Source organism: Microcebus murinus, chromosome 6, assembly GCF_040939455.1.
Source record: "Microcebus murinus isolate Inina chromosome 6, M.murinus_Inina_mat1.0, whole genome shotgun sequence".
NCBI lineage: Eukaryota > Metazoa > Chordata > Mammalia > Primates > Cheirogaleidae > Microcebus > Microcebus murinus.
In genome coordinates this window covers 69214046-69237395 of record NC_134109.1, presented here as the reverse complement: position 1 = coordinate 69237395, position 23350 = coordinate 69214046, and the positions used below count along the sequence as shown (strand labels likewise).

Here is a 23350-nt window from a genome sequence, read left to right as displayed (position 1 = left end):
GATGCCACTGCACTCCAGCCTGGGAGACGGAGCAAGACCCTGCCTCTGAAAAAAAAGCAAAAATGTGCCACTACCCCCACGCCCTCTCCCCTTACACACACACACACAAACACACACACACACACACACACACACACATCCTTCTTTATCTTTCTTTGTGTACAGGGAGGTAATTGAGATAGGAACCTTATAGAGGTACAGGATAGAAGTAAGTATTCAGTTGGACTTAACTGACCAGCTTATCAAAAGGTCTTGCCAAGCTGGCAGTAAACCAGTGATCTTGGATCCAGTTCTGGCAATAAGCAGTGAGGAATGTACTTTGAGCTCCTCCACTCCCCTCATCCTTATCTCCTACTGTGCTCACAGGCTCTGATTAGCTGGGACTTCCAAATGGGTGAAGCTGATTTGAGCCAGTACCCTATTGGCCAACTCTGTTTCCTCCTAACCAGGACCTGCTGAGAGAGGAAAATAGCTGGTTGGTCTTTGGGATTGCTTTCTGAAATCTGCAGAGGGAAGGGAGAGGAAGTGAAACTAGAAGATCCAAGGCTGAGAGTCTTGCCTCAGTAAAAGCAAGCAAATGTCTCTGGGAAGCCAAATCTCTCCATGGCTCCCTTATTGCTAAATTTGGTGCAGAAATTATCCTGGATGGATTGAGTTGACAACACTTACCTACTCTCCCTTTATAAAGAGCTAACTTCAGGGGACTGTCAAGTCCTGTGTTAACCCCTATAGTTGTCAGATCCCTCTTCACTGTGGCACCCTGAGAGCTGGAACTTTACCTGCTTTTCTTAATCATATTTTATGTTTTCCTACTCCTATTCCCAAAGGGCTTTATTTTGTTAGGAGAGAATAAATCATATCAGGTGATCAATGCTAATGTGTTTGTTCATTGTTTCCTTTCCAGGTGATATAATGCTTTAAACTATTAATAGGTAAGAGCAGAACATCTGTCTGCAGAAGGCCCTAAGGGAATGACTCTAGGCATGGGTAATTTAGGCAGCATGGTATCTGCAACAGGTGGCATTTGCTAGGCATGCACTAACTCTTTCTGAGCACTGCTTTTTGTATTAGGCACTGTGTAAACTGCTGGGCTAAGACAAGATCAGATCCCTCTCCCAGATGAGTTCACAATTTGGACAAGAATTGGGCATGTTCAAATAGTCATTACAATGTAGAGTATGCTTTGGAGTGGACCATTTGTGTAAGGTACTATGTAAGATCAACTGAGTGAATCCATTAGACATGTCAGACAGATTTGGGGTCCTTGGTCCAGACCTTTGTGGTCATGGTAGGGAGCCTGTATTTTAGCTGTCTGCAGATGCAGGGTCATATGGAAACCTGGTATAATCAATGGTGGAGGTACTCCCCTCTCTTGAGGGGTTTTTATTGGAGCAGAAGCCTTGATAGAATTGTTGGGTCATATCTGGGGGTAGAGACACTCTTCACATGATTTCACCAAGTGAAAGAATCTTGGTGAAAGTCTGCTTAGCTGGGTTCAGCTTCTAGTTCAGTGATAAAGCTAATAGTAAATAATATTTGGAAGAAAAGATATGGGAACATAGGACTCTTGGGTTCCTTTGCTTTTGTGCCTGATTATAAGGTCTGTTGTGTTGGGGAATCCAAGAGGATTCTGAGGGCTCAGTTTTCATAGAGTGAATTCTCTAGATTGGTCCAGTTACTAATAAGGTTATTATATTAAAAATTCAGACTTAAGCAAAAAATAAAGATTAATGAAAAAGGGATTACTTATAAAATGATTGGAGACATTTATGTGCTGTAGGTAACAAAACCCTGGACAAGACTTAGCAGCTCTGCATTCCTTGGCTTTGCAGCTGATTTTCTGTGTGACCTTTGATAAAGTACTTCTCTAAAGCTGGGTTTCACCGTTTCTCTCTAGGTTGAGATCTCTCTAGGTTGATCACATGAGATCATAGACTTAAAGTTTTTAAAGCTTATAAAGGAAGGAAGGTAGGATATGAGTATGTGTTAGCATTTATTGGGTGATTCCTAAGTGCCAACCTTATACTTTCTGCTGCACAGCAATAATCTGCTTGTAGTTCCATTGCTTTTTTGCAGGCCTAGCACAGTTCCTGGCATTGAGTAGATGCTCATTAGTTATTTGTTGAATGATAGTGAAATATATAAATTTGACACTCCCTGGAATAGAAGTATTCCAGGTTCAGAGCTTATAGAATAGGATACTAAGGGACCAGCTTACCTAGCTAGACAGCTTAAAATTTCTCTGAGAGGGTATGTGAACTCTACTGACTCCATAAAATTCTTTCCTGCCCTTGATTCTATGGTGCGGGGGGCTCAAGTCCCAGAACTGTCCTGGAATTTGGGAGACTTAGACCTAGTTTTGTATCTATCACTTGGAGCAACTAACATGCCATCTCTAGGCCAGAATCAGTAAGTAAGCAATGTAGTTAAAAAAAAGTGGGCTCTGCCTTTAATTGAGAAACACTGTGAGGGGAGTAAGTTTGGGATAAAATCAAGAATTCAGTTTTTGGAATAAGTTCAAGAGATCTATTGTACATCATGGTGACTATAGCTAATAACAATGTGTTATATTTTTGAAAATCACTAAGAAGATTTTAAACGTTCTCACCACAAAAACTAAGTATATGAGTTATACATATTTTGATTAGCTCAATTGAGGCTCTTCCACAATGTGTACATATTTCAAAACATTGTACATAATAAATGTATAAAAAATTTTATTTTTTAATTAAATGAGTGAATTAATTATTATTATTATTTTTTTTTAAGAATGGGCTCTTTAGCCCAGTCTGTGAGGTCAGAATCTCAGCTGTTCCTCTCACTGGTTAACCTCTTCTTGCTTCAGTCTCTTCATATGTAAAAATGGATATAATAATTATCCCTATTTCACAGAGCTGGTAAATTAGATGAGTTAATATAGCACCTGATATAAAGGGATTGCTTAGTAAAAGTTGTTCACTATTATTATTGTTATTGTTAAAGGAAATAAAGTTGATCTTTGGAGACCTCTAGGTAAAAGTTATGAACTTAACCTAGTGGAAATAGAGGGAACCTGGGGCTCCTTTTCAATTCCTAGTCCTGGGGTCTGACCTAGCTATATTATATCTGAGTGACCCAGTCTTCCCTCTCTGTGGGATGGGCAGGAATAATGCTTGCCTCTAGCAAGTTCCTAAAGAGTGGAGGAGCCAAAGAAGAAAGAGAACAAAGTTGAAAGAAGACCTGACAGGGTGTTCCCTATCCCTGTCTGCACCATCCTCCTGAGTGCCTTCGCCCCTAGGCTGCCAGAGCCCTCTTGCTATTCCTGGGGCTCCGGGACAGCCACAATAACTCTGCTTGCCTCTGGCTTGTTTCCATCTTCCCATGCCTCTCAGAGAATGCAGGAGCCTCTGTGCTGAGGTCTGATGGATGTTCATTGTGTTATTCCTTTGGAAACATCTGCTTAATAGTCACCCTTCCTGGAAAGGAACAGTTACCTTGAGAAACAGTACCCTCAGTAGTTGGAATGTTGGGTCTCTTTCAGTTTTGTCCATCAGTACCTGTCTGGACAAGAGTCTGTGTTGTACCTGGCAGTTGGAAGCATCTAGCAGAGTGCAGGTGCAGGCCACTCCCCTGACTTATGCTGAATAAGCCCACTCTTAGGTCTATTTCTTCTGTCCTAATCTGGGTCAGGGCCACATACTGGAGTTAGATATATTGAGAAGAAATAGCCGTTAGACTCCCTTAATGATAAATGACCTAGCTATGCACACCAAAGCTCCTCAAGGTGTGGCCCAAATAATACTTGTTATTGCAGAGACCTTGGGGCTGGGGGTAGGTGTTGTTAAAATGCATATTTTTGGGTCCTTCCTCTGTCCTATTGAATCAGAGTCTGTGAGAATCACCAGCTTCTCAGTGATTTTTATGCTTATTCAAGTTGAAGAACCATGGCTCTAGAGGTTGGTTTTTTAGTCTGGAGTGGCCTGGAGTAGGGTACAGAAGTTTGTGGAGTAGGGCCAAGCAACTTTATTGAGTGCAACTTGGGAAGGTACTTGGAGTTCAGTAGAAGACATCACATTGAAACATCCGAGTGCTCCTGATTGGCACATTCTCTTTTTTTTTTTTTTTTTTTTTTTGAGACAGAGTCTCACTTTCTTGCCTAGGCTAGAGTGATTGCCATGGCATCAGCCTAGCTCACAGCAACCTCAAACTCCTGGGCTCAGGCAATCTTCCTGCCTCAGCCTCCCGAGTAGCTGGGACTACAGGCAAGCGCCACCATGCCTGGCTAATTTTTTCTATATATATATTAGTTGGCCAATTAATTTCTTTCTATTTTTATGGTAGAGACGGGGTCTCGCTCAGGCTGGTTTTGAACTCCTGACCTTGAGCAATCCGCCCGCCTCGGCCTCCCAGAGTGCTAGGATTACAGGCGTGAGCCACCACGCCCGGCCTTGATTGGCATGTTCTTGAGGCTGTGATTGAAACAGAGGAGGATGTGGTGCATTCACCAGCCATCTTGCCGGAAGATGGAGAACACTGAAATGGTGACCCATCTCTCCTTGATCCCAGCCTCACATGATGGAATTAATCAGATTGGTCTGACCAAAACATGTACCATTCTACTTTTATCTTCATTTGTTCAATAAATATTTATTGAGCACCTCCTCTGTCAGGCACTATTACTGGCTCCTGGGATACATCAGTGAACAAAGCAAAGATCCCTGCCCTTGTGGAGCTTACATGCCAGAGGTGAGAAACAGAAAAAAACAATAAACATCATAAATAAGTTATACAATATGTTAGAAGGTGATAATTGTAATGGAAAAAAGTAGAGCAGAGTAAAGGGGCCACATGGGGGACAAACTGTAGTATTAAATAGAGTGGTCACAGCCGGGCGCAGTTGCTCATGCCTGTGATCCTAACACTCTGGGAGGCCGAGGTGGGTGGATTGCTCGAGGTCAGGAGTTCGAAACCAGCCTGAGCAAGAACGAGACCCCATCTCTACTAAATAGAAAAAAGTAATTGGCTAACTAATATATATATAGAAAGAATGAGCTGGGCCTGGTGGCGAGTGCCTGTAGTCCAAGCTACACGGGAGGCTGAAGCAGTAGGATTGCTTGAGTCCAGGAGATTGAGGTTGCTGTGAGCTAGGCTGACGCCACAGCACTCACTCTAGCCTGGGCAACAAAGCAAGACTCTGTCTCAAAAAAAAAAAAAAAAAATAGAGTGGTCAGGAGAGGCGTCGCTGAGCCAGGGGCAGGAGGTGTCCAGGGAGCTGGCCATGCAGTTATCTGAGAATGCACTCTGGGCACAGAGGACAGCTCGTGCAGAAGCCCCAAGTGGGGAGCATTTCTGGTTGAAGTAGGCTGGTTCAGGTTGGGGGTGCTGTAGAAGTAGTGGGTGCTGAGGAGTTTTCATTTTCTTCAAGGTTCGCTGGCCTTCTCTGGTTTTCCCTCTGCCTGGCCTCTCCACCCTTCAGGGGCCATCACAAACCAGCCTCTCCCCCTTCTTTGCTACTAATGGTAGGAGGCTTGGAGAGTGGCTGTCAGGCAGAGTGATGGTTCCAGAAGACGATATACAGTTTATCAATATTGAATTTTGTAGCTCGCCTCCGCTACCACCGTTGTAGGGAGCTGGCCAGGCTTGGCAATGTTATTTGATAATATAATAATCATCATTTATATTGCAGCTCTGGAGTGCCTCTGCTCTGACAACAGCTCAGAGCCTGGGTGTTGGAGAGATAAAACAGGCTTTAGAAGGGACAGTGAGCCAGGTTGGAATCCACGACCCTGGCAAGGTGGACTTTGGCCTTCCTCACTGACCCCTGAGAGGGGATAATTTAGCAAAAATGTCCCTCACTGATAAAAGCAGCCCTGAAATACTTTCTTTGAAAAATGTGCCCTGTGAGAACAATTAGGTTTTACCTCTTGCTCTGTCTTATTGGGCAAGTGACTCCACTTTGTCCCCCATATATCTATTGTTCCTCAGCTAGAGGAGTACTCAGCAGGTGGACAGTGGGTCACACTCTAAAGTGGCTCTGTCAGTCCAGTGCCATAGGGGTATTAGGACATGGGGCTTCTAGGGGAGGCTTTAGCAAAGGAAGGTGGAAATGGGGTCAGATGGTGCATTCATAGACTTTGACAGCTTGAAGAGACCCCATCACCTGGAAATGTGAATGTAGATCTCATTGGCAAATCAGAATCATATTTCAAAATTATATTTCAAAGCTATTCTGTATTTTAAATAGTATGTAAATTATCTTGTGATGAGTCTGAAGAGTCATCACTCTTGTTATGTTGTGGAGGGTGGGGGTTGTGTTCTAGGAGGGTGTGTGCAGTAGGGCAGGCCCACACAATAGGACCCAGAAAGCAAAACAGTTAGGTAAGGTCCTTTAAAATGAGCTGGTCTCCACCTACCACCATTTTTCTCCAGCTCTACAATGGGCCATGCAAGAAAAGGTGGGCTCAGCCAGGCGTGGTGGCTCATGCCTGTAATCCTAGCACTCTGGGAGGCTGAGGCAGGCAGATCGCTCAAGGTTAGGAGTTTGAAACCAGTCTGAGTGAGACCCTGTCTCTACCAAAAATAGAAAGAAATTAATCGACCAACTAAAAATATATACACAAAAAATTAGTCGGGCATGGTGGCGCATGCCTATAGTCCCAGCTACTCTGGAGACTGAAGCAGTAGGATCGTTTGAGCCCAGGAGTTTGAGGTTGCTGTGAGCTAGGCTGACACCACAGCACTCACTCTAGCCTGGGCAACAAAGTGAGACTCTGTCTCAAAAAACAAAAACAAAAAGTAAAGGAGGTTCTCACACTGTGGCAGGAGGAAGGTTGAGCTGTCATGTGGGAAGGTGCTCAGTTCAGGGAGGCTGGCTCCAGGTCTCCTTACTCTAGTGAATCACATGTCCTTGTAGCTTTAAGACAGCCTATACTCTTGAGGACACTGATGGAGAGGTGACCTCAGGGACTCCAGATGCCAAAGTGAGAACAGGAAAAGGGAAAGTTGTTAAGACTGCAACAGATGTCCCAGGAGACATTTGGAGTTTGGGGACCAGAATGGGATTGAGGAGGTGTTGGGAGTTGAAGTTTTGGGTTGATATCAGTGGTAAATCATGAGGGGTGTCCTAGAAGAGGGCAGAGATGGCTTAGAATTGAAGTTCTGAATCCAGGATATCAGGAAAACTTGGGGGAGATTTTGTAAACCCAAAAACACCCCTGTCCCCATCCCCTACCCCCACAGAGAGACAGAATAGATAGACTCTCTGGGGGCAGGAAGATGCTGCAGAGTTCTAACGGTGGGGTGATGGCAAAGGGCAGGGCTGGAAAAGACCAGACCCAGGCTTTGGTCAGCAGAAGGGGAGGCTCTATAAGAGCTGACTGACCAAGGACTGGCCTTGTCCTGCAATTTTAACAATAGAAAATGGGGAAACAATGCTAGGCTAGAGGTCAGGAGATCTTGGTCCTAATGTCAGTGCTGTCGTTTTGTGGCTTTGTGACCTTGGACAAATCACTTTACCTCACTGAGTTTCAGTTGTGTAGTTCTACTGTAAAACTAAGGAATTAGACTTAATGGCTGCTAAGGGCTCTTTCCAGCTCTGAAAGTATGGGTCTGTGATTCCAAAGAGTGATATGGTTTTTCCACTATGAGCCAGCTGGGTACCTTCCTGCATTACATTCACAACACAGAGCCTCATTTCTGTCCCTTTGTTTCTGGACTGTTAGGATCCTGCTGACCTGGAGCCAGCTTATCCATTTGCCAGCTTCCAGGTCAGAAGCACCCTGGTCACTTGATAGAGCTTTCCCCAAAGTGGAGTACTCCTTCTGTGGGAATAAAATTAAATGAAAGAAATTTACAGGTAGGGGTCAAGGTTCCATGGCCAAAAGAGTTTGAGAATGGTGGGTTAAACATGGTCAACAGTTTATATTTTTGTAGGATTCTCAGAGCCTTTAACATACTTTTATGCATTGTGAATCTGCAATATGGGAATATGCAGTATTTCCGTCAATTAATTTGATGGAGGGATGGTCTGTTCTTTTGAGGAGCATCTCACCAGATTAGTGTTTCATAGAGAACTCCCAGAAAGAAGTTTCACTATACTGGCATCTTTCTCTTTCTTTAAGAACTACTTGGCTGGGTGTGGTAGCCCACACCTGTAATCCTACCACTTGAGGTGGCCAAGGCGGGAGGATCACTTGAGGTCAGGAGTTTAAGACCAGCCTGGGTAACATAGCGAGACTCCGTCTCTTAAAATAATGGTGACACATGCCTGTAGTCCCAGCTACTCAGGAGGATGAGGTGGAAGGATTGGTTGAGCCAGGAGTTTGAGGTTACAGTAAGCTATGATCATGCCACTGTACTCCAGCCTGGGCGACAGAGTGAGACCCTGATACATATACATGCACACACTCACATGAACACTCCCAAAAAACTCCAACAACTGAAAGTTAGATGGCCCTTCCTTTTTCCTAAGTTCTGGACCTTTGAGTTGGGTAGAAGTGCTCACTTTTCCTATTCCAAAACCCCAAAGGCAGGTGATGTTTTGTCATGTTCTTCCTAAGGGAGCATTGCAGGCAGTGCCAGTGATTCTCTGCTCATTCCAATAGAATTGACACCCCTCACAGTGCCCCAAATCCATCCCCCATGTCTCCCTGCATCAGATGCTCATGGAATACCCCTTACCTTGACAGAGAGGTAGACTGGGCAAGTCATTATGGGCCCTTCTGAGCCCAGAGCCTTCTCTTAGTGACATAGTCCAAGGGTTAGTATGGCAGAATTGACAGGTTAGTAGCAGTTGACTTTCTGGTTTTGGGGTTGTTTTTCTGTAAGAGAAAGAAAGCTGCTAGAGTTCCCCATCCTAGGAATATATACTTTTTCTGGCTGGGCTGGAACTCTGAACCTTGAGCAGGACTGGGCAGAGGTGAGCATGGGAACAAGGAACTGGCTGTGTCTTATTTGGACAGGAAGGCTGGGCTGCACTCACTTGGACCCCAGACCGTTTTACATCCATTTTTCATGCCTAGTCTCCTTCCCCTGCCCCAGCCTGTCCAATGCCACTCTGCCCTCTTCCTCCTTCATCCTTCCTTTGAGTTCTCTCTGTGTCCTCACTGTTCTAAGCAGACAGGCTCTCCTTCTTCTTCCCCCCGCCCAATCTCTACTTCTCTTCACATTCCCTCTGCCCCCCCAGCCTGGCAGCCTGCCCTGTAGGAATGTTAATTAGCATTCTCGATTTAATTAATTCAGTAGCTAATTAATGATTGGGGACTGGGGGTGGGGAACTGGGGTGCAGGGGTTGGGGGCTGGAGGTGGCAGGGAGAAATAGCGGAGGCTGCAGAAGGCATCGCAGATGGCTGTGCGGTGGCTGGCACGGTGCCCACCGCCATGGATGCAAACACATTTGCGCGCACGCACACATACACACACACATACAAAAAGGATAGGGTGATCGAGGAATCAAATCAAAAGCAGGGAGAGAAGGGCACAGGGGCCCTGGGAACTGGGGCTGTGGGGCTGGGGGTGGGGAAGGCTCTAGATCTATTTGAATCTGCTCCGGAAGTAGAAGAACAGAAAAAAAAAAAGAAACAACCACAGGCGCAGAGAGAAGAGAGCTCTCCCGATACCCCACCCCACCCCCACCCCACCCCAGCCACCCCTCCTCCCTGGCATGGGATTCATGGGCACCAGCTGAGGACAGGGTCCCCTCCCTCTGCCTGCCATAAATATTGGCACCGAGGACCCAGACTCAGAAGGATAGGACATTCCCAAAGAAAATAGTTTTTCTTTTAAGTTGCTTTAAAAAATATATATGTGTATATACATTTTAAAAATTGCACCCGTTTTGGTGTGAGGGCGAAGGCGAGTGAAAGAAGGTGACTGAGCCAGGAGGAGAGAGCACAGATGGCTTGGTGGTGGTATGGTGTGGTGAGTTGTGGGGAGGAGAAGAGGGGGGTCTGGCAGAGGTTGGGGGTGGGCAGAATGAGGACCCTGTTTTCTTCTTTTCGGTTTGCTGTGGATGAAGGGGAGAGAAAGAGAGAGAAAGGGGGTGGGGAGAGAAGCGAGACAGATGGCAGAGTGGAGAGTCGGCAGCCAGTGCCGGCACTGCCCAGCCTGGGCGGACCCAGCTCCCTCCGCCTGCCAGCTCTCCAAATGCCACCCTTCCCCCATCCTCCCCTCTCCCATCCCCCCAGCTTGGCACTGATCTCGGGGAGAGAGAGGGAGGGAGGCTGGGCAAAGAGCATCTGTTCCCTCCATTCTCCCAGCTCCATCGGCTGCCAACCTAGGGCCATCGTCTGCCTCCATCACCCCTCCGCCCGCCCGCCTACCCACCCAATCCCAAATGGGTGCTGGATCAGGTGCTGAATCCGGCTGCCTCCTCGGGTACCAGTCACTGTGCATTGCTGTGTGTCTGCCACCGCTGCCTGGCACTCATGGGGCCGTGTGTGTGTATGTGTGTGTGTGCGCGCGCATGTACATGTACGCAAAAGCGCGTGCTGTATGTGAGCCTCCTGGGCATGGGTGGGGGTTGGCATTGCGGTTGCCAATCTAGTGTCCAACCAGAGGACAGAAGGATGGAGTGGAAGAAGGGAGAGGTTTAGGGCCTGGGAGGGGAGAAGAGGGTGCATGAGTTGCTTCATGCTGCCTGCTTACAGGCATTGGCACTGCAGCTGCCACCCCTTGTGCCCACGGAGATAGGAGAAGGTGAATGGAGGGGGGCAGCGACAGGAGTCCCCGTGCTCTGGGAGGAAGGCTCGGTACCCGGGAGCTGTTGGCATCACATCTGTCAGGCTGGTGCCCAGCACTGGGGCAATGGGGAATGGAGGACCCAGGAGGCAGGGAGGAGGGGCAGGAATGTGTTGTTAGTGTTGCTGTCCCTTTAGAAACTTAGCTCTGAGAAATGGTTGGATTATGAGGTGGTTAGTGCTCTTCCAGCCTGGGAAAGTACCGTGGTGGAAAGAGTAGTCAGAGAAGTGCCAAGAAAGAGCCTATGAGCCAGGGAGGAGGGACTGTGCCACCGCTACCCAGGGAGAACTTGTTGGGGCTGGCAATCTGGCCCTTTGTCAGAACACTGAAGGAGACAGCAAGGGCACTGGCACTGCCCATGGCGCCTGGCACAGGCTCTGGCATTGTGTGGAATAAGGACGGGTGACGGTGCCTCTCGCCAATCTGGTTGCAAGGGCTGTTGTGCCAGGAGTGAGAAGGGAGGAGAGATGTTTGCAGGGGTGTTGTTTGGGAGTACAGACTTTTTTTCTGCCAGGACCCCCTTCCCATTCCCTCTTAGGCATGCGGAGTGAGCAACTGACAGAGAGAGAGCGGCGTGAGGACACAAAGGAGGAAGCGCGCCATTGCCAAGACCCGGAGGAAGAAGGATGGAGAGCGCTGGCAGTCTTGCCTGGCCCCCAGCCAGTTTTCTGCTGAAGATGGCCATATCCCCTTGCCTGGTCTGTATATGCCACTATTGCAGCAGTGGTGGGAGGGAAGGGCTGGCTTGCTGAGCTGGGCTCTGGAATGGGAAGGGCACTTTTCTGGGGATCCCACTCTAACAAGTGAGGTGTCTGGTTTTTCTCCCTAGTGCCTTCCTCTTCTACCCCTCCCTTCACTCACCCTTCTTTCATCTCTCCATCACCACTTGGGTCTTACTGCTTGGCACCCAACTAACTGGATACTGCCACGCTTGGCAGTGCTGCACTGGCACGTGAACAGTGCCTCAGATCCTGGCACTGCGGCAAACCCAAAGCCACCAAACATGCGCATGACGCCACTTGGCGGCAGTGAGAGAGAGGGGCCATGCATATAGCAGTGCCAGGCACTGGGTGGAGCTCTGTGCTGGGAAGTGGCATGAAAGGATGCCCCTAACAGCTGGGCTGAGTCGGCACTCTCTGGCCAACCCCAACTCTGCCTTCCTCCTAATTAGATACCCACGTCCCACCCCCACTGCCCCCAAGACAGGGATTTAGATGGTACCACACCTAGTGATTGAGCAGCCATGCAAAGGGAAGCTGGAGCACAGAGGACAGATTGTAGTCACACCCAAAGCCAGTGAATTATACACTTCTTTGGGCAATAAGGACAGAAAAAAATCCTAGGAGGGCAAAAAGAGCCTGGACAAAAGCATGCCAGCTATGTTGTTTCCAAGATGGTACCAGAAGAGATAGGAAGGGAAATGGGAAGGAGAGACCCTCAGGCCTTTCTGTTGGGTGGTGGGATGGTTTGTACCTATATGTATTTCATTTTGCCTTGTGCCTTGGATTGGCTGAGCTGTGGTTGAAGTGAATTCGTTCTTTCTCCTTTGTTAAAGTCTTATATTCAAGAACAGTCTTAGAAAGGTGGAGAGTTGCTCTAGGCCTAGAGAGGTAGGCAGGTGTTAGGAAGACAAAGGCATCTGGGACTTTTCCTTCCAGAAAGACTGTTCAAAGAGATTTTGTGTTTAGGTATTTCTCTATGGCACCCCAATTGGAGTTGGATAAATTTCCATATCTTTAAAATCCACCCCAGAAAGGGAAACTGAGGACCAGCAATGAGCCCTGGTAGAGGGGTGGGCCCCTAGGAGGAGAATTGGTAGCATCCGTGGTGACATAGTCCAGCTCCCACAGAACTGGATGTTGGGCCCCCATTTGAAAGGACTTTTAGTAGGTTTATCTTTCCCTGTATCCTGGGTAGCCAGTGGCTGTAGGTCAGTGACCAACAAGATCTTCAGGTGGCAGATTTGACTCCGGGTAATGTCGGGGCAGCTAGGTGGCTCTGGGACATAGGACCTGCCCAGAGAGAAGTAAAGCCCATGCTGGGCTGAGCTGCTCAGGGCTGGGGAGCTCTGCTTTCAGCATCTCTGGAAGTAGATGGCAGCTTTGAAAGAAGCAAAGTGGTTTCCACAGTGGAGGAGAGAGCAAGGAGGCACTCAGCCAAGGAGGTGAGTGGACAATGTTTATATCTTTTCTCCTGTTCGAGAACAGCAGCATAAGCAGAAGACACTGTTAGATTTCCAATATGTTGGATGTTGAGGGTGGCGGTGATGTCAGCATAAGGAAGAGGACAAATCTGAGGTCATGACAGGCCACTGTGTGGTAGCTCCTGGTGCAGCAGGGTTGGTCCTTGGGTGCTAGAGAGATGGGGGCAGGTCACAGATGGATGTGGGCTGAGCTCTCTAGGCCAGTGATTCTCAAACTCCAAAGAGTACGGAATCACTTCAGGAGTTTCTGATTCAGTTGATTTGAATTAGTCCAGGAATGTGCATTTTAAATAAGCACTCCTGTTGTAGGTGAACAAAACTTTGAGAAACACTGTTCTGAGAGATGGTAGTCACCTTGCATGTAGGGTGGTGATCTTGTCTGGATTTCCCTTGCCTTTTGCATCCTTCCTCTTCCTCAGCCACACTCATGTCTTTGTGCTCTCACGCTGGGGACACATGTGTTGTAGGATGTGCTTATGTATGTTTTGGGTTAGGACAGTTAGGAGGAAAGGAGATTGTGAGGTCAAATCAGGCAAATGTTAGAACAATGATCCTCATCACAGTGGTTATCACAGAAGAATCCCTTTGGGAATACTTTCAAAAGTCACTCCTCCCTTTGCCCCTAGATTCTGAAACCTCACCATTGAGAACCAGTAGGTTAGGAGCATTGCCAAGAGATTATTCTCTGTGGTCCCGACAGGTTTGTATGGATTTTGTAGCCAGGTACAGGATGGGTCTAGTCACACTTCTTCCTGGCAGCAGGCCTGGATCCTGGGCAATGGAAACAGGGGTCAGCAGAGTACAGGGCCCAGCTTGCTGCTGGTACTCAGCGAATTGCAGAAGATACTATCGCTTGAGCACCTGGTGGGGATGTCCAGAATGAGCACAGTGTAGGTCATTTTCAAGTCTAGTTAAGAAGACATGGTGCAGGGTTGTTACCAGGAAGGGATGGTGGATATGGGCAGTGCTGAGCCTCTGCAGATCACTGGTACCTGGGTTTTAGCCATGGTTTGTGTGAGAATGTGTACATTGTTGGGCAGGGTTATGAGTTAACCCGGGAGCTGCATCGCCTTTCCCCTTTGGACAGGTTCAGCTTCCTTCTGGTCCACCTGTGATCGCTCAACCTGCTTCTCCAATAGCTTTTAGCCAGACATCTCGCCATGGCTGGGGAACTGCAGGAAACACCAGGCCCAGACTACTGACAGGGAATAATGACATTTATCCCTTGTCTATGCTCTGTGTGAACTGCTATTTGGGTCCCTCTATATCAGTGGGTGGTCACACAATTGTGTCACCCAATTTTATGTTCTCCCTATAAAGTGCATTCACTCTCAGGAGGGGCTTTCTCTCATGGTTACTTCCCATTTCTCCCCCAACTGACATGCCATGGTCTAGTTCTTCTGTAAATGTACCCTCTTGGATTTTTTTTCACCTGATCTTTTCGTAATATATCCATGCTATAATCCTATAGACCCTGAGACTGGGTCTTCTGCCTTTCTTATAGCAAGAGCTTCCTTGGTATTGGGGCATTTCTCCCCAATTCAATCCTCTAGAAATGATACCCTCATGGCTTACAAGTTTCTGACTAGTTGCTTGTGAGGGAAATGCTCCCCAATACCTGGCCTTCCTATAACACAGAGTCCTAGCCCTGTTTGCCATAGGAGTCTCCCCAAAAGTTTTCTTCTCATTCACTACCTCTCCCCTCCCTGGTGTCCAGAGGCATTTAAGGTCCCTTCCCCACAGGTTGATGTTCAATACTTTGTTATTCTTCTTAATACTGGTTACATTTTCCTCTATTCTGTGTTTATAAGCTTTGTCTACCTACTTCTGTGTGAGGAAAATTTGCATGTAATAGAGTGTTTCTACTTATGGGGGGGTAGGTCATGTGTCTGGGGGTATTACCCTTTGTATCTCTACCTATTGGCATGTGTGTGTTCCTGTAGCCCTCTGTGCTGCTGGGGTCTTGTTGGTGCAGTTATACACAGAGTTCTGTATTTCAGATGCGACTGTCTTTACAGGGATAAATGACTAGATGAACAAGTGTGCCTTAAAATGGATCAGGGTGATGGACATTTGGGGAATCAGTGATCTGGTCTATAAACCCTGAAAGTGCTTAAGGAACAAATAGAAGGAATTAAGCAGGTGTGTGCTGTTATGCCTGGAATAACTGGCTTTCTTGGTTCACATGCATGCTTCTATAAGTACACTCCAGGGCTAGAGGGGCAGGCTAGGAAAAGATTTCCTTTTGTGGTCATATTACAAACTCTCATTTGGCCACTTATACTTCAGATTTTCTCACACTCTTCCAGCAGATTTTATTTTTGTTCCCAGCTGAGGATTGGGTACCTTAACCCATCCTTACAAAGACTTTGGTTTAGAGCAGACAGCCCAGGTCACTTCCACCTCCTGCTTGCCGGTACCGACCCTGGCCATAAGTTGTGTAGGCCCCAATTTGGGTGCTTCTTTAGGGATTTGTGTATGTTAGAAACCCTAGGACTTTGTCCCAAGCCATGGAAGACCAATCTTATCAGTCTTCCATCAGTTCAGGCTCACTTTAGGGTTAGGGGTCGATAGGTACTGTAAAATAGGTGTTGCTGTACTGTGCACTTGAGTTGAGTCTATTATTCCATAGGAGAAACATGATTCAGTCCTGGTGACTTGGCATGCACCTTTAACATTCTGCATAGGGTTGTGCTGACTCAGCCTTCTGTCCGGCCACTGTGTGTCACTCTCTGGAACTGGAATGCTACAACTAAGGACTTCTGGTCTGAGAAAGGGGCTGGGGAGAAATGCTTCCAGCCACTGGGAACATGGACTGATAGACCCTCAAGCAGCATGTTGATTGACCTAAGTCAGCAGAGTCAGCCAGGTTCTTTTGCCCCCAAAATTCCAGGGTTCCAGGTAAGTACAGTTGCTCAGAATCAGCTCTTTTCTACCATTGTGAATGCACGTGGTATCTCCAGGGCAGGGTGTTTGTGTAAGAGAGAGTATGTTGGCTGGCAAGAAGAGGAGGGATTTCTGGGTACATTAACTCTTGGTGAAAATATTCAGAGTTCAGACCTACCCTGGTCTGAAAATATTCAGAGTTCAACCTACCTTGGTTGTCAGTCCTAAGATGCATGATGTGATACCTCTAATCATCCTGTGCCAGCTGTTTGTTAAGGTTTTCTTTAAAATGTTTCCTTTTTTTTCTCATTTTTGTTCTAATTTGCTTTGTTTTCAACTTTTATACATAAGTCACATCCCCAAAAAGCACAGAGTGAAAAGGCCGTTTTCCTTATACATATGCTGCTAAAATAATAGTTTTATACACAGAATTTAAACAGAAGAGAGAAAAAGACAGGAGGGAGGGGTGCAAGAGAGATGTCAGAGTCAGGGAAAGAAAGGTGGCAGCAAGTGCTGGACTGTAGTGGGTCACCTTCTCTTCTGTTGCCTACATTTGTAACTGGAATTTTGGGTATCATCAGAATAACTAACTTCACCCCGCCCCCAATTTGCTTTAGTTGGAGTTTTTAATTCTAGAAGTGAATGGGATAGGAAGTTAGACTCACAGAATATATGAAGGACCAAGCTGAATTTTCTCTCCCCTCCCATCTTTTCTACACACAAGCCACTGAACAGAGTGGTGTGACGGACAGATTGGAAAACCCATGTCCCAGGGCTGGATGAATTTTTGTGTGAATATGAAATGGATAATGGTGGCAGAAGAAGCCTAAGGGGAAGAGAGAATGGAAGGGAAATACCTTATGAGAGGTCTTAGGGACAAGGGTAGTAGGTTAAACTATGTGGAGAACATGGGAAATTTTGCAAGCTTTTCTTTGCTAAAATAAAACATCCACTTCTCTACCCCTTGCCACTTTAGCTGGACTTTGGGGTTGTCAAAATTACCACTCAATGGTTATAGAAACAATCATCGTTGGTTAACCAGGTTAGGGATGGGGAAACTTCTCCTAGGTCATTCCTCTTCTGTTGATTCCCTTGGTGGTATCACCCTATCATAGATTCCCTTGTGCTTCAGTCACCTCTTTGTCTACCCATCCCCTCAGCTGACATCAGCTCTAGACCCCCATAAGCTTCACGGATGGGTCCTGACTCCTTTGGGGATGCCTCTATCAGCTGTTGCTTAATGGAGGAGCTGGCTGAGCTGGGCTGGAGGACACAGATGGGAGCAAGGGACCAGCCAAGGAGGCCATTAGGGAGGAAAGCAGGAGGAGGGCTTTGTGAAAGAGGCCTACCACTCTTTGTGAAAGGAAAGAGTGGTAGGCAAAAGGGAAGCATACCTTGAATTCAGAAACCAAACTGCCACCCCTTTCTTCCTGGGACTGCCAAGATACTTTTGGCGACATTGACTTTTCTAAGTCACAGCTGGGAATAAGGGGATTATCACCTGTCCTGCCCCACAGTCCAGGTTCTTCTCCCCATCACCAGCTCCCACCTGTGAGACAGGGTATGGCCAAGGGAAGGCTGCACTGCTCCCAGTTCTGTGAGGATCAGAGGATCACCAGACCCTTGGCAAGGAGTTAAAGCCATTTGATCTACCCAAGATGAGGTGGTTTAAAGAAACTCTTAAAATGGGGGTGGGGATGACACAAACAGGAAAAAACACTTCTTTAATGGGAGAGGTTTCTTTTTTTTTTTTTTTTTTCTGTATTTTCCAAGTTTATGTTTCTCTTTAGTTCATTCCTCTGGTCTCTCCATTTCTCTCTTTCATGCGCATGTGCACAAGCGCTCTCTTGCTCTCATTTTTTTTTCTTTTTTTTTTGGTTGTGTGTGTGTTTCAGTTTTTTAAAAGAACTTTGGATTTGCCGTTGGTGGGCAGCGCCGGTCCCTGGAGGCTGGACCCCCACGTGGCAGGGCTAGGACGAGGGGCGGGCCCACGGCTGCTGAGAGGATCTCTGTGTTTAAAGCCTTTGAGAATAAGTTACTGCAGTTCCCAGGGTGCGGGGTGGGGGTTGGCAGAGGGGTTCCTGGCGGCGGCTTCCCCCAGAGTCCAGGCCGCAGGGGCTCCCCCTTCAGGTGAGAAGAGGGTTAGGCGGGAGAGGGTGAGAAGAGTGAGCTGGGAGCACTTCTCCCCTGCCAACCTCCAGTTTGGTTAGAGTTTTTGTGGGCTCCCTGCCCACCCGGGCTCCAACCTTGGGAGCCAGCTGGGTATTTGGAAAGAGTTTGTGAGCGGCAAGGCGCTCTATACAGGGGGTAGCACAAGGGGGAGTGGCAGTTTATTTTTCTTCCCCCATCTTTGCCTTGGGTTTTCTTTTTCCTTTCTTCTTCTTCTTCCTTTTTTTTTTTTTTTGGTGTTTTCTCAGTCAGTGGAACATCATGGGATAACGTGTGTGTGTATGTGCACGCGCGTGTGTATGTGTATTGACTGGGAGGGGGGTGCGGAATTCAGTGAGGAAAAGGCAGGTGGAGCCAAGGACAGATTTTGTGTGCAGCGTGCAGACGTGTGAATAATCAGGATGCCAAGATGGGTGTGTATGTCTGTGAAGACATGGGGCAAGGGCTACATCTGCAAGGGGCTGAGGATGAAGATCAGAGTGTGTCTGTGGGGGTGGGGAGGAGGCAGGACTCTGCTGGAGGTGGGGTGTGTGAAGCCCACCGAGGGTGGGAACCGAAAGATTCCCATGAGGTGGGCAGAGCCGAGGGTTGGGGTGAGGGATTTGAGCTCCCACCAAATACCCCTTGGGGTAAAAGAGGGAGCCCTAAGGCCCTCCCCTCTCCCCATCTTGGTTTATCTGTTTATAAAGCTAGAAGTGTAGAGGTAGTAGTAGTTTTTGGGTTGGTGTCCGTGTGAGGTAATCTTGCTTCCTCTTTGGCAAAAGCCACAGCAGCCGTGGCAGCAGTGGCAGTGTTGGTGACGGTGATGGGTGGGCCCCCTGGGGGCGGGGCTGCCTTCCGCCTGTGGGCCGAGGAGCGCAGGTGGGAGGCCAGGGCTTCACGCCCACTCAGCAGCACCTCACACGCCAGGCAGTGGTAGGTGCAGATGGGCACCCGCAGCGGAGGGGGCATGGAGCCCCCAGAGCCCCGCCCAAAGAAGCAAAAGGATCTCTGGTGGGCAGTAGCCGGGGCCTCCCCATCAAATGCCATCTTGCACTGGCGGCACAGGTAGCGGTGGGTCACATCCACGGTGGAGATGCCAGTGCTGCCTGTCAGCAGCTCATCGGCCTCACCAGCCTCCCCCTCCCCTGGAGCGGGCAGTTCAGGGGGCTGTGGAGGCGCTGTGGCTGTGGGTTCGGGGGGCTGGGGTGGTGGCTGGAGGAGGGCATTGGGGAGCAGCCCAATGAGGGTCTGAGGTATCACGGGGTTCATGGGAAAGAGCCCCTTCTTCATGCCATAGAGCTGTTGGAAGTAGGCCCCCTGTAATTGGGGGCCAAAGACAGCTGGCGGTGCTGTCCCCCCTGCAGGGGGCAATGGGAAGGGCAGGAACTGGCCCCCCAACAGGGCTGGGACAGTGGCCTTCAATGCTTTGAGGTTCTTGAGGGCATCATTGGAGGAGTTGGTGGGGGCTGCAACTGGCTTTCGCTCACCAGAGACCGTGTCTCCTGAGGGCTCAGTAGGGGTGCCCAGGACAGGGTCAGTGGTGCCTGCAGTGGAGGTGTTGGTTTGGTCGGGCACAGGTCTCTGAGGTAAGGGGCGGCCTGGGCCAGCAGTCTGGACCACTGTGGTAGTAGGCAGGACCGAAGTGGCGAGGCCAAGGAGGCCTGAGGAAGCTGCAGGGCCTAAGGAAGATGAAAGGAGTAAAAAAAGGTTAGCACCTCCTGCCCCATTGTCCTTCCTGCTGTAGGTGACCACCCAGCTGCTGTGCTCCTTCCCTCCCCCCAAGAGCCTGAAGCAAAGGAAGGCCATAGGAGACTGTACATAAGAAGAGTCAAGAAGGAAAAGGAAGGGAATATCATTAGAAGGAGACATTCTCTGAAGTACAACTCTTCCATCCTCCCACTCACCTGAATTGAAAGGAGCTAAGCTGCCCAGTGGGGGCTGGGCCAGAGCTGGACCAGACAAGAGGACTGGGGCCAGGCGAGGCAGGGCTGGGGCAGACCCGAGGGGCACAGAGGCAGGTGTGGTGGCAGGTGGGGCCTTGGGAGCTGGGGGTGCCTCGGGTGCCGGAGCCAAGTCGTAGCACTTGCTTTCACTTTTCAGCTGGGCCCGGACCGCTTCCTTGAGCTTGGCCAGGTGCTGACGGGAAAAGAGATGGCCTCGGCAGGAGACATAGAAATCATACTTGACATCACAGTAGGGGCAGTCAGTGCGCTGGGCCGCCAAGGGGCCCTCACTGCTGCCCCCGGTGCCCCCAACAGCTGCCCCCTGCAGTTTGGCCTTCTTTTCCTTGGCACGAGCATTCTGGAACCAGACCTGGATGACCCTCTTGGGCAACCCAATCTCCTCCCCCAGCACCTCACACTCCTGCATGGTGGGGGTGCGGTAGGCTTCATAGCAGGCTTTCATGATCTTCAGCTGCAGGCTGCTCATCTGGGTCCTGTAGCGCCGTTGCCCCATTCCATCTGGAACCCCAGTCCCACCTCCTGGTCCCCCACTGGTCCCTCCAGCCCCAGGGGACTCTGGTTCAGCTAAGCTGGAAGCAGATGAATCACTCAGATCTCCTGCAGACGGACTGCAAGCCTCACTCTCTGGAGACGCTTTAGAGGGTTCCTCTGGGCCCTCATCCTCACTGGGTGGAGGGGGAGGTGGGAGAGGTAGAGGTGGCTCTGGTATTGGGGTGGTGCCCTCTTTCCCAGGTGGTAGGAAAGGCAGGGGCCCAGCAGCAGGAGTAACTGTGGGATAGGGAAAGGCAGGTGCTTCCCTCTTTAGGGCCTCCCTCCCCATCCCATCATCTACCTTGCCCAATAAGAGGTTGAACTTGGGGAAGGCTGCAGGGGTGGGTGTGATGGGGGGTTTGACTGCCGGACTGGACACTCCCCCCGGAGTGCTTCGAAACTGGCCTTTCCTCTCCCGGGCCCTGGTGTTCTGGAACCAGACCTGTACCACTCGCTTTTTGAGCCCCACCTCCTCGGAGATGCAGTCGAGCATCTTGCGAGTCGGGTTGGAGTCCTGCATGTACCAACGGTATAGGATCTCTAGCTGCTCGGGCAGGATGGTGGTGCGCAGGCGCTTGTCCCTGGGGGGCTCGCCCTCTCCACCTCCCCCTGCTTCACTGCCTGTGGGGGACAAGCTGCCATCCTCATGTTTCCGTTTGAGAGGTGGCCCTGGCACTGGTAGGGTGCCTGCTATCAGGGGATTTCGCTCCCCAAACACCAGCAAGGGTAGATCTAGGAGTTGGGGGGGAGCGCTGGGCTGCACAGATGGCAGGAAATGTAATCGGCGGTGATTGGTCAGGAGGTCCTGGCTGGGGAAAGAGATGGCACACTGGTCACAGGTGTGGGCTGGAGGAGGTGAGGAAGGCGGCTTCTCTTCAGGGTCTTTGCCTCCTGGCTTCGTTGCCTCTGCTTGGCTTAGCTCCTCCCCATCTGTAGGTTCTGGTGATGGACCCTCAGGCCCTGCTGGGGGTTCAAGGCCCTGTTCCTCCTCTACTTCTTCCTCTACCTCTTCCTCCTCTTCCCCTCTCTCTGCCTCTTCCTCCTCCTCTTCAGGGGTCTGGTCATCATAGCACTTCTTGAGGTGCCGCACCAACTCAAAAACACAGGAGAAAGTAGCATGGCAACGCCTGCAGCCTGAGGCTCCCCCAGTATTGCCTCCTATTGGCACAGGGCCACCCTCACAGGCATTTTTGCGCGCTTTCTGGCGGGCATTCTGGAACCACACTACGACCACACGGCTAGCCAGACCCAAGAGACTTGCAAGCCGCTCCACCTCTCCGTCCTTAGGGTACGCACTGGTCTCAAAGAAAGACTGCAGGGCTTGGGTCTGGAACTCTGTGAACTTGGTTCTGGAGAACCGTCGGCCTGCAGGCACTAGGGGAGGAAGATTCCCTCTGGCACCTTCTTCCTCCTCTGCTGGCCAGCGTCCTCCTGGCCGGCTTCGCTCTTCAGGAGCATGGGTCCCCCCTGCCTCAGGCTCTGGGACCAGGAAGGGTGGACCCAGTTGGGGAGCAGAAGAATCCACAGACCCATCGGGAGGTTTGGGGGGCTCTGCAGGGGGTGGGTACAGGCTATCATAGCTTTTACGAAACTGAGCAGCATAACGGCTCAGGGCCTCAAAGGGCAGAAAGCGGCGGTGGACGTGCTCCTCGTGTGTCTTGAGGATAAGCATATTGGAGAAGAGTTTCCCACAGGCTCCACAGGCCAGCTTGTCCCCACCTCCCAGGGTCTCGGGTGGGGGTGGAGTTGGGGGAGGGGGCACAGCCTGCTTCCCTTCATTGTACTGGATCACCAGCTCAAAGCCAAAGTTTTCTAGAAGGGCTTTGGCTGCAGTGCGGGCAGCCTCGTTGGGTGTTGGGTGGGGGGGTGAGGAGGGCCCTGCCTCATTCCCCTCTTTGGCCATGGGGGGCTGTTCCCACTCCCGCTCAGCCAGCTCAGCCTTGGGGGGTGGGGGTGGGGGAGGAGGAGTGGCAGCTGGCAGGGACAACATAGGCGCAGGCCCAGCCAGCGCCAGCTTGGGCCCCACCTTGAGGTCATGGAGGTAGAAGGGCAGGAGCAGCTGCTGCTGCTGGAGCTTAAGCAGTGATTCGGGCACCAGAGGGAAGGGGGGCAGGACTGGTGGGGTGAAGAGGGGGGCCGGGAATCGGTGCAGGTCCAAGGGAGGGGGGGGAGGGGACAGGAAGGGCAATCCAGGTATAAAGCCACTGGGGTCGGGGCCCTTCTTCTCAGTGCCTGCCTCCCCTTCAGTCTCGCCTTCCTTGGGCTCTTCTTGGCTGCGCTCTGGCCCCTCAGTCTTGGCATCAGTCTTGGCCCCCCGAGAGCGAGTCTGATGTAGAACTGACCGCATGTGGATCTCCAGGGTGGAGCTCTGGTTGTAGGAGACTCGGCACACTGTGCACTTAAAGGGCTTGTCAGTGGCAGCAGTGGTGGTAGGCGGGGCACCAGCCTCCCCTCGGGCAGGGGCAGAGGGGTCAATGGCAGCCTTCTTCATCTTATGAAGGTGGGAGACAGAATTATAATGAACCAAGAGGATATTCTTCTGGGTGAAGGACTCCTTACACACAGTGCACTTATAGGGCCGGGCAGGGTCAAGAAACTTGTCCAGGGCAAAGTTGGTGGTCTTCCGATAGGTCAGAGGGTGGCGAGAGTCAGCTGGAGCTGGCTCTGCAGAGCGGGGCTCCCCAGCAGTCCCCTCTTCCTCCTCAGCCATGGTGGGTGGAGGAGCCACTTCTTCAGCTTGGGCATCAGGCTGAGGGGCTGGAGATGGGGCTGGAGAAGGGGGTTGACCAGGGCTTTCTGAGGGCTTGTCTGGGGCCTCGGCTGAGGCCAGGGGAGGCTCAGGAAGAGGATCTGGACTGTCTTCTGGAGTCAGGTTAGGGCATTCTAGAGGAGAGAGAAG

General features: G+C 50.0%; 1 protein-coding gene across 1 annotated transcript in view; it reads right to left on the bottom strand.

Annotated features, from left to right (window-relative positions):
- Nucleotides 1-17272: 17272 nt before the first annotated feature.
- Nucleotides 17273-23350, bottom strand: part of ZFHX2 (zinc finger homeobox 2) — a 28584-nt gene continuing 22506 nt past the window's right edge. The window contains exons 9-10 of the mRNA XM_076004160.1: nt 19861-23334; nt 17273-19635 (exon numbers count right to left, since the gene is read on the bottom strand). Of these exons, the coding sequence (XP_075860275.1) occupies nt 18656-19635; nt 19861-23334 (4454 nt within the window). The 3' untranslated portion in view covers nt 17273-18655. The remainder of the gene's footprint in view (nt 19636-19860; nt 23335-23350) is intronic.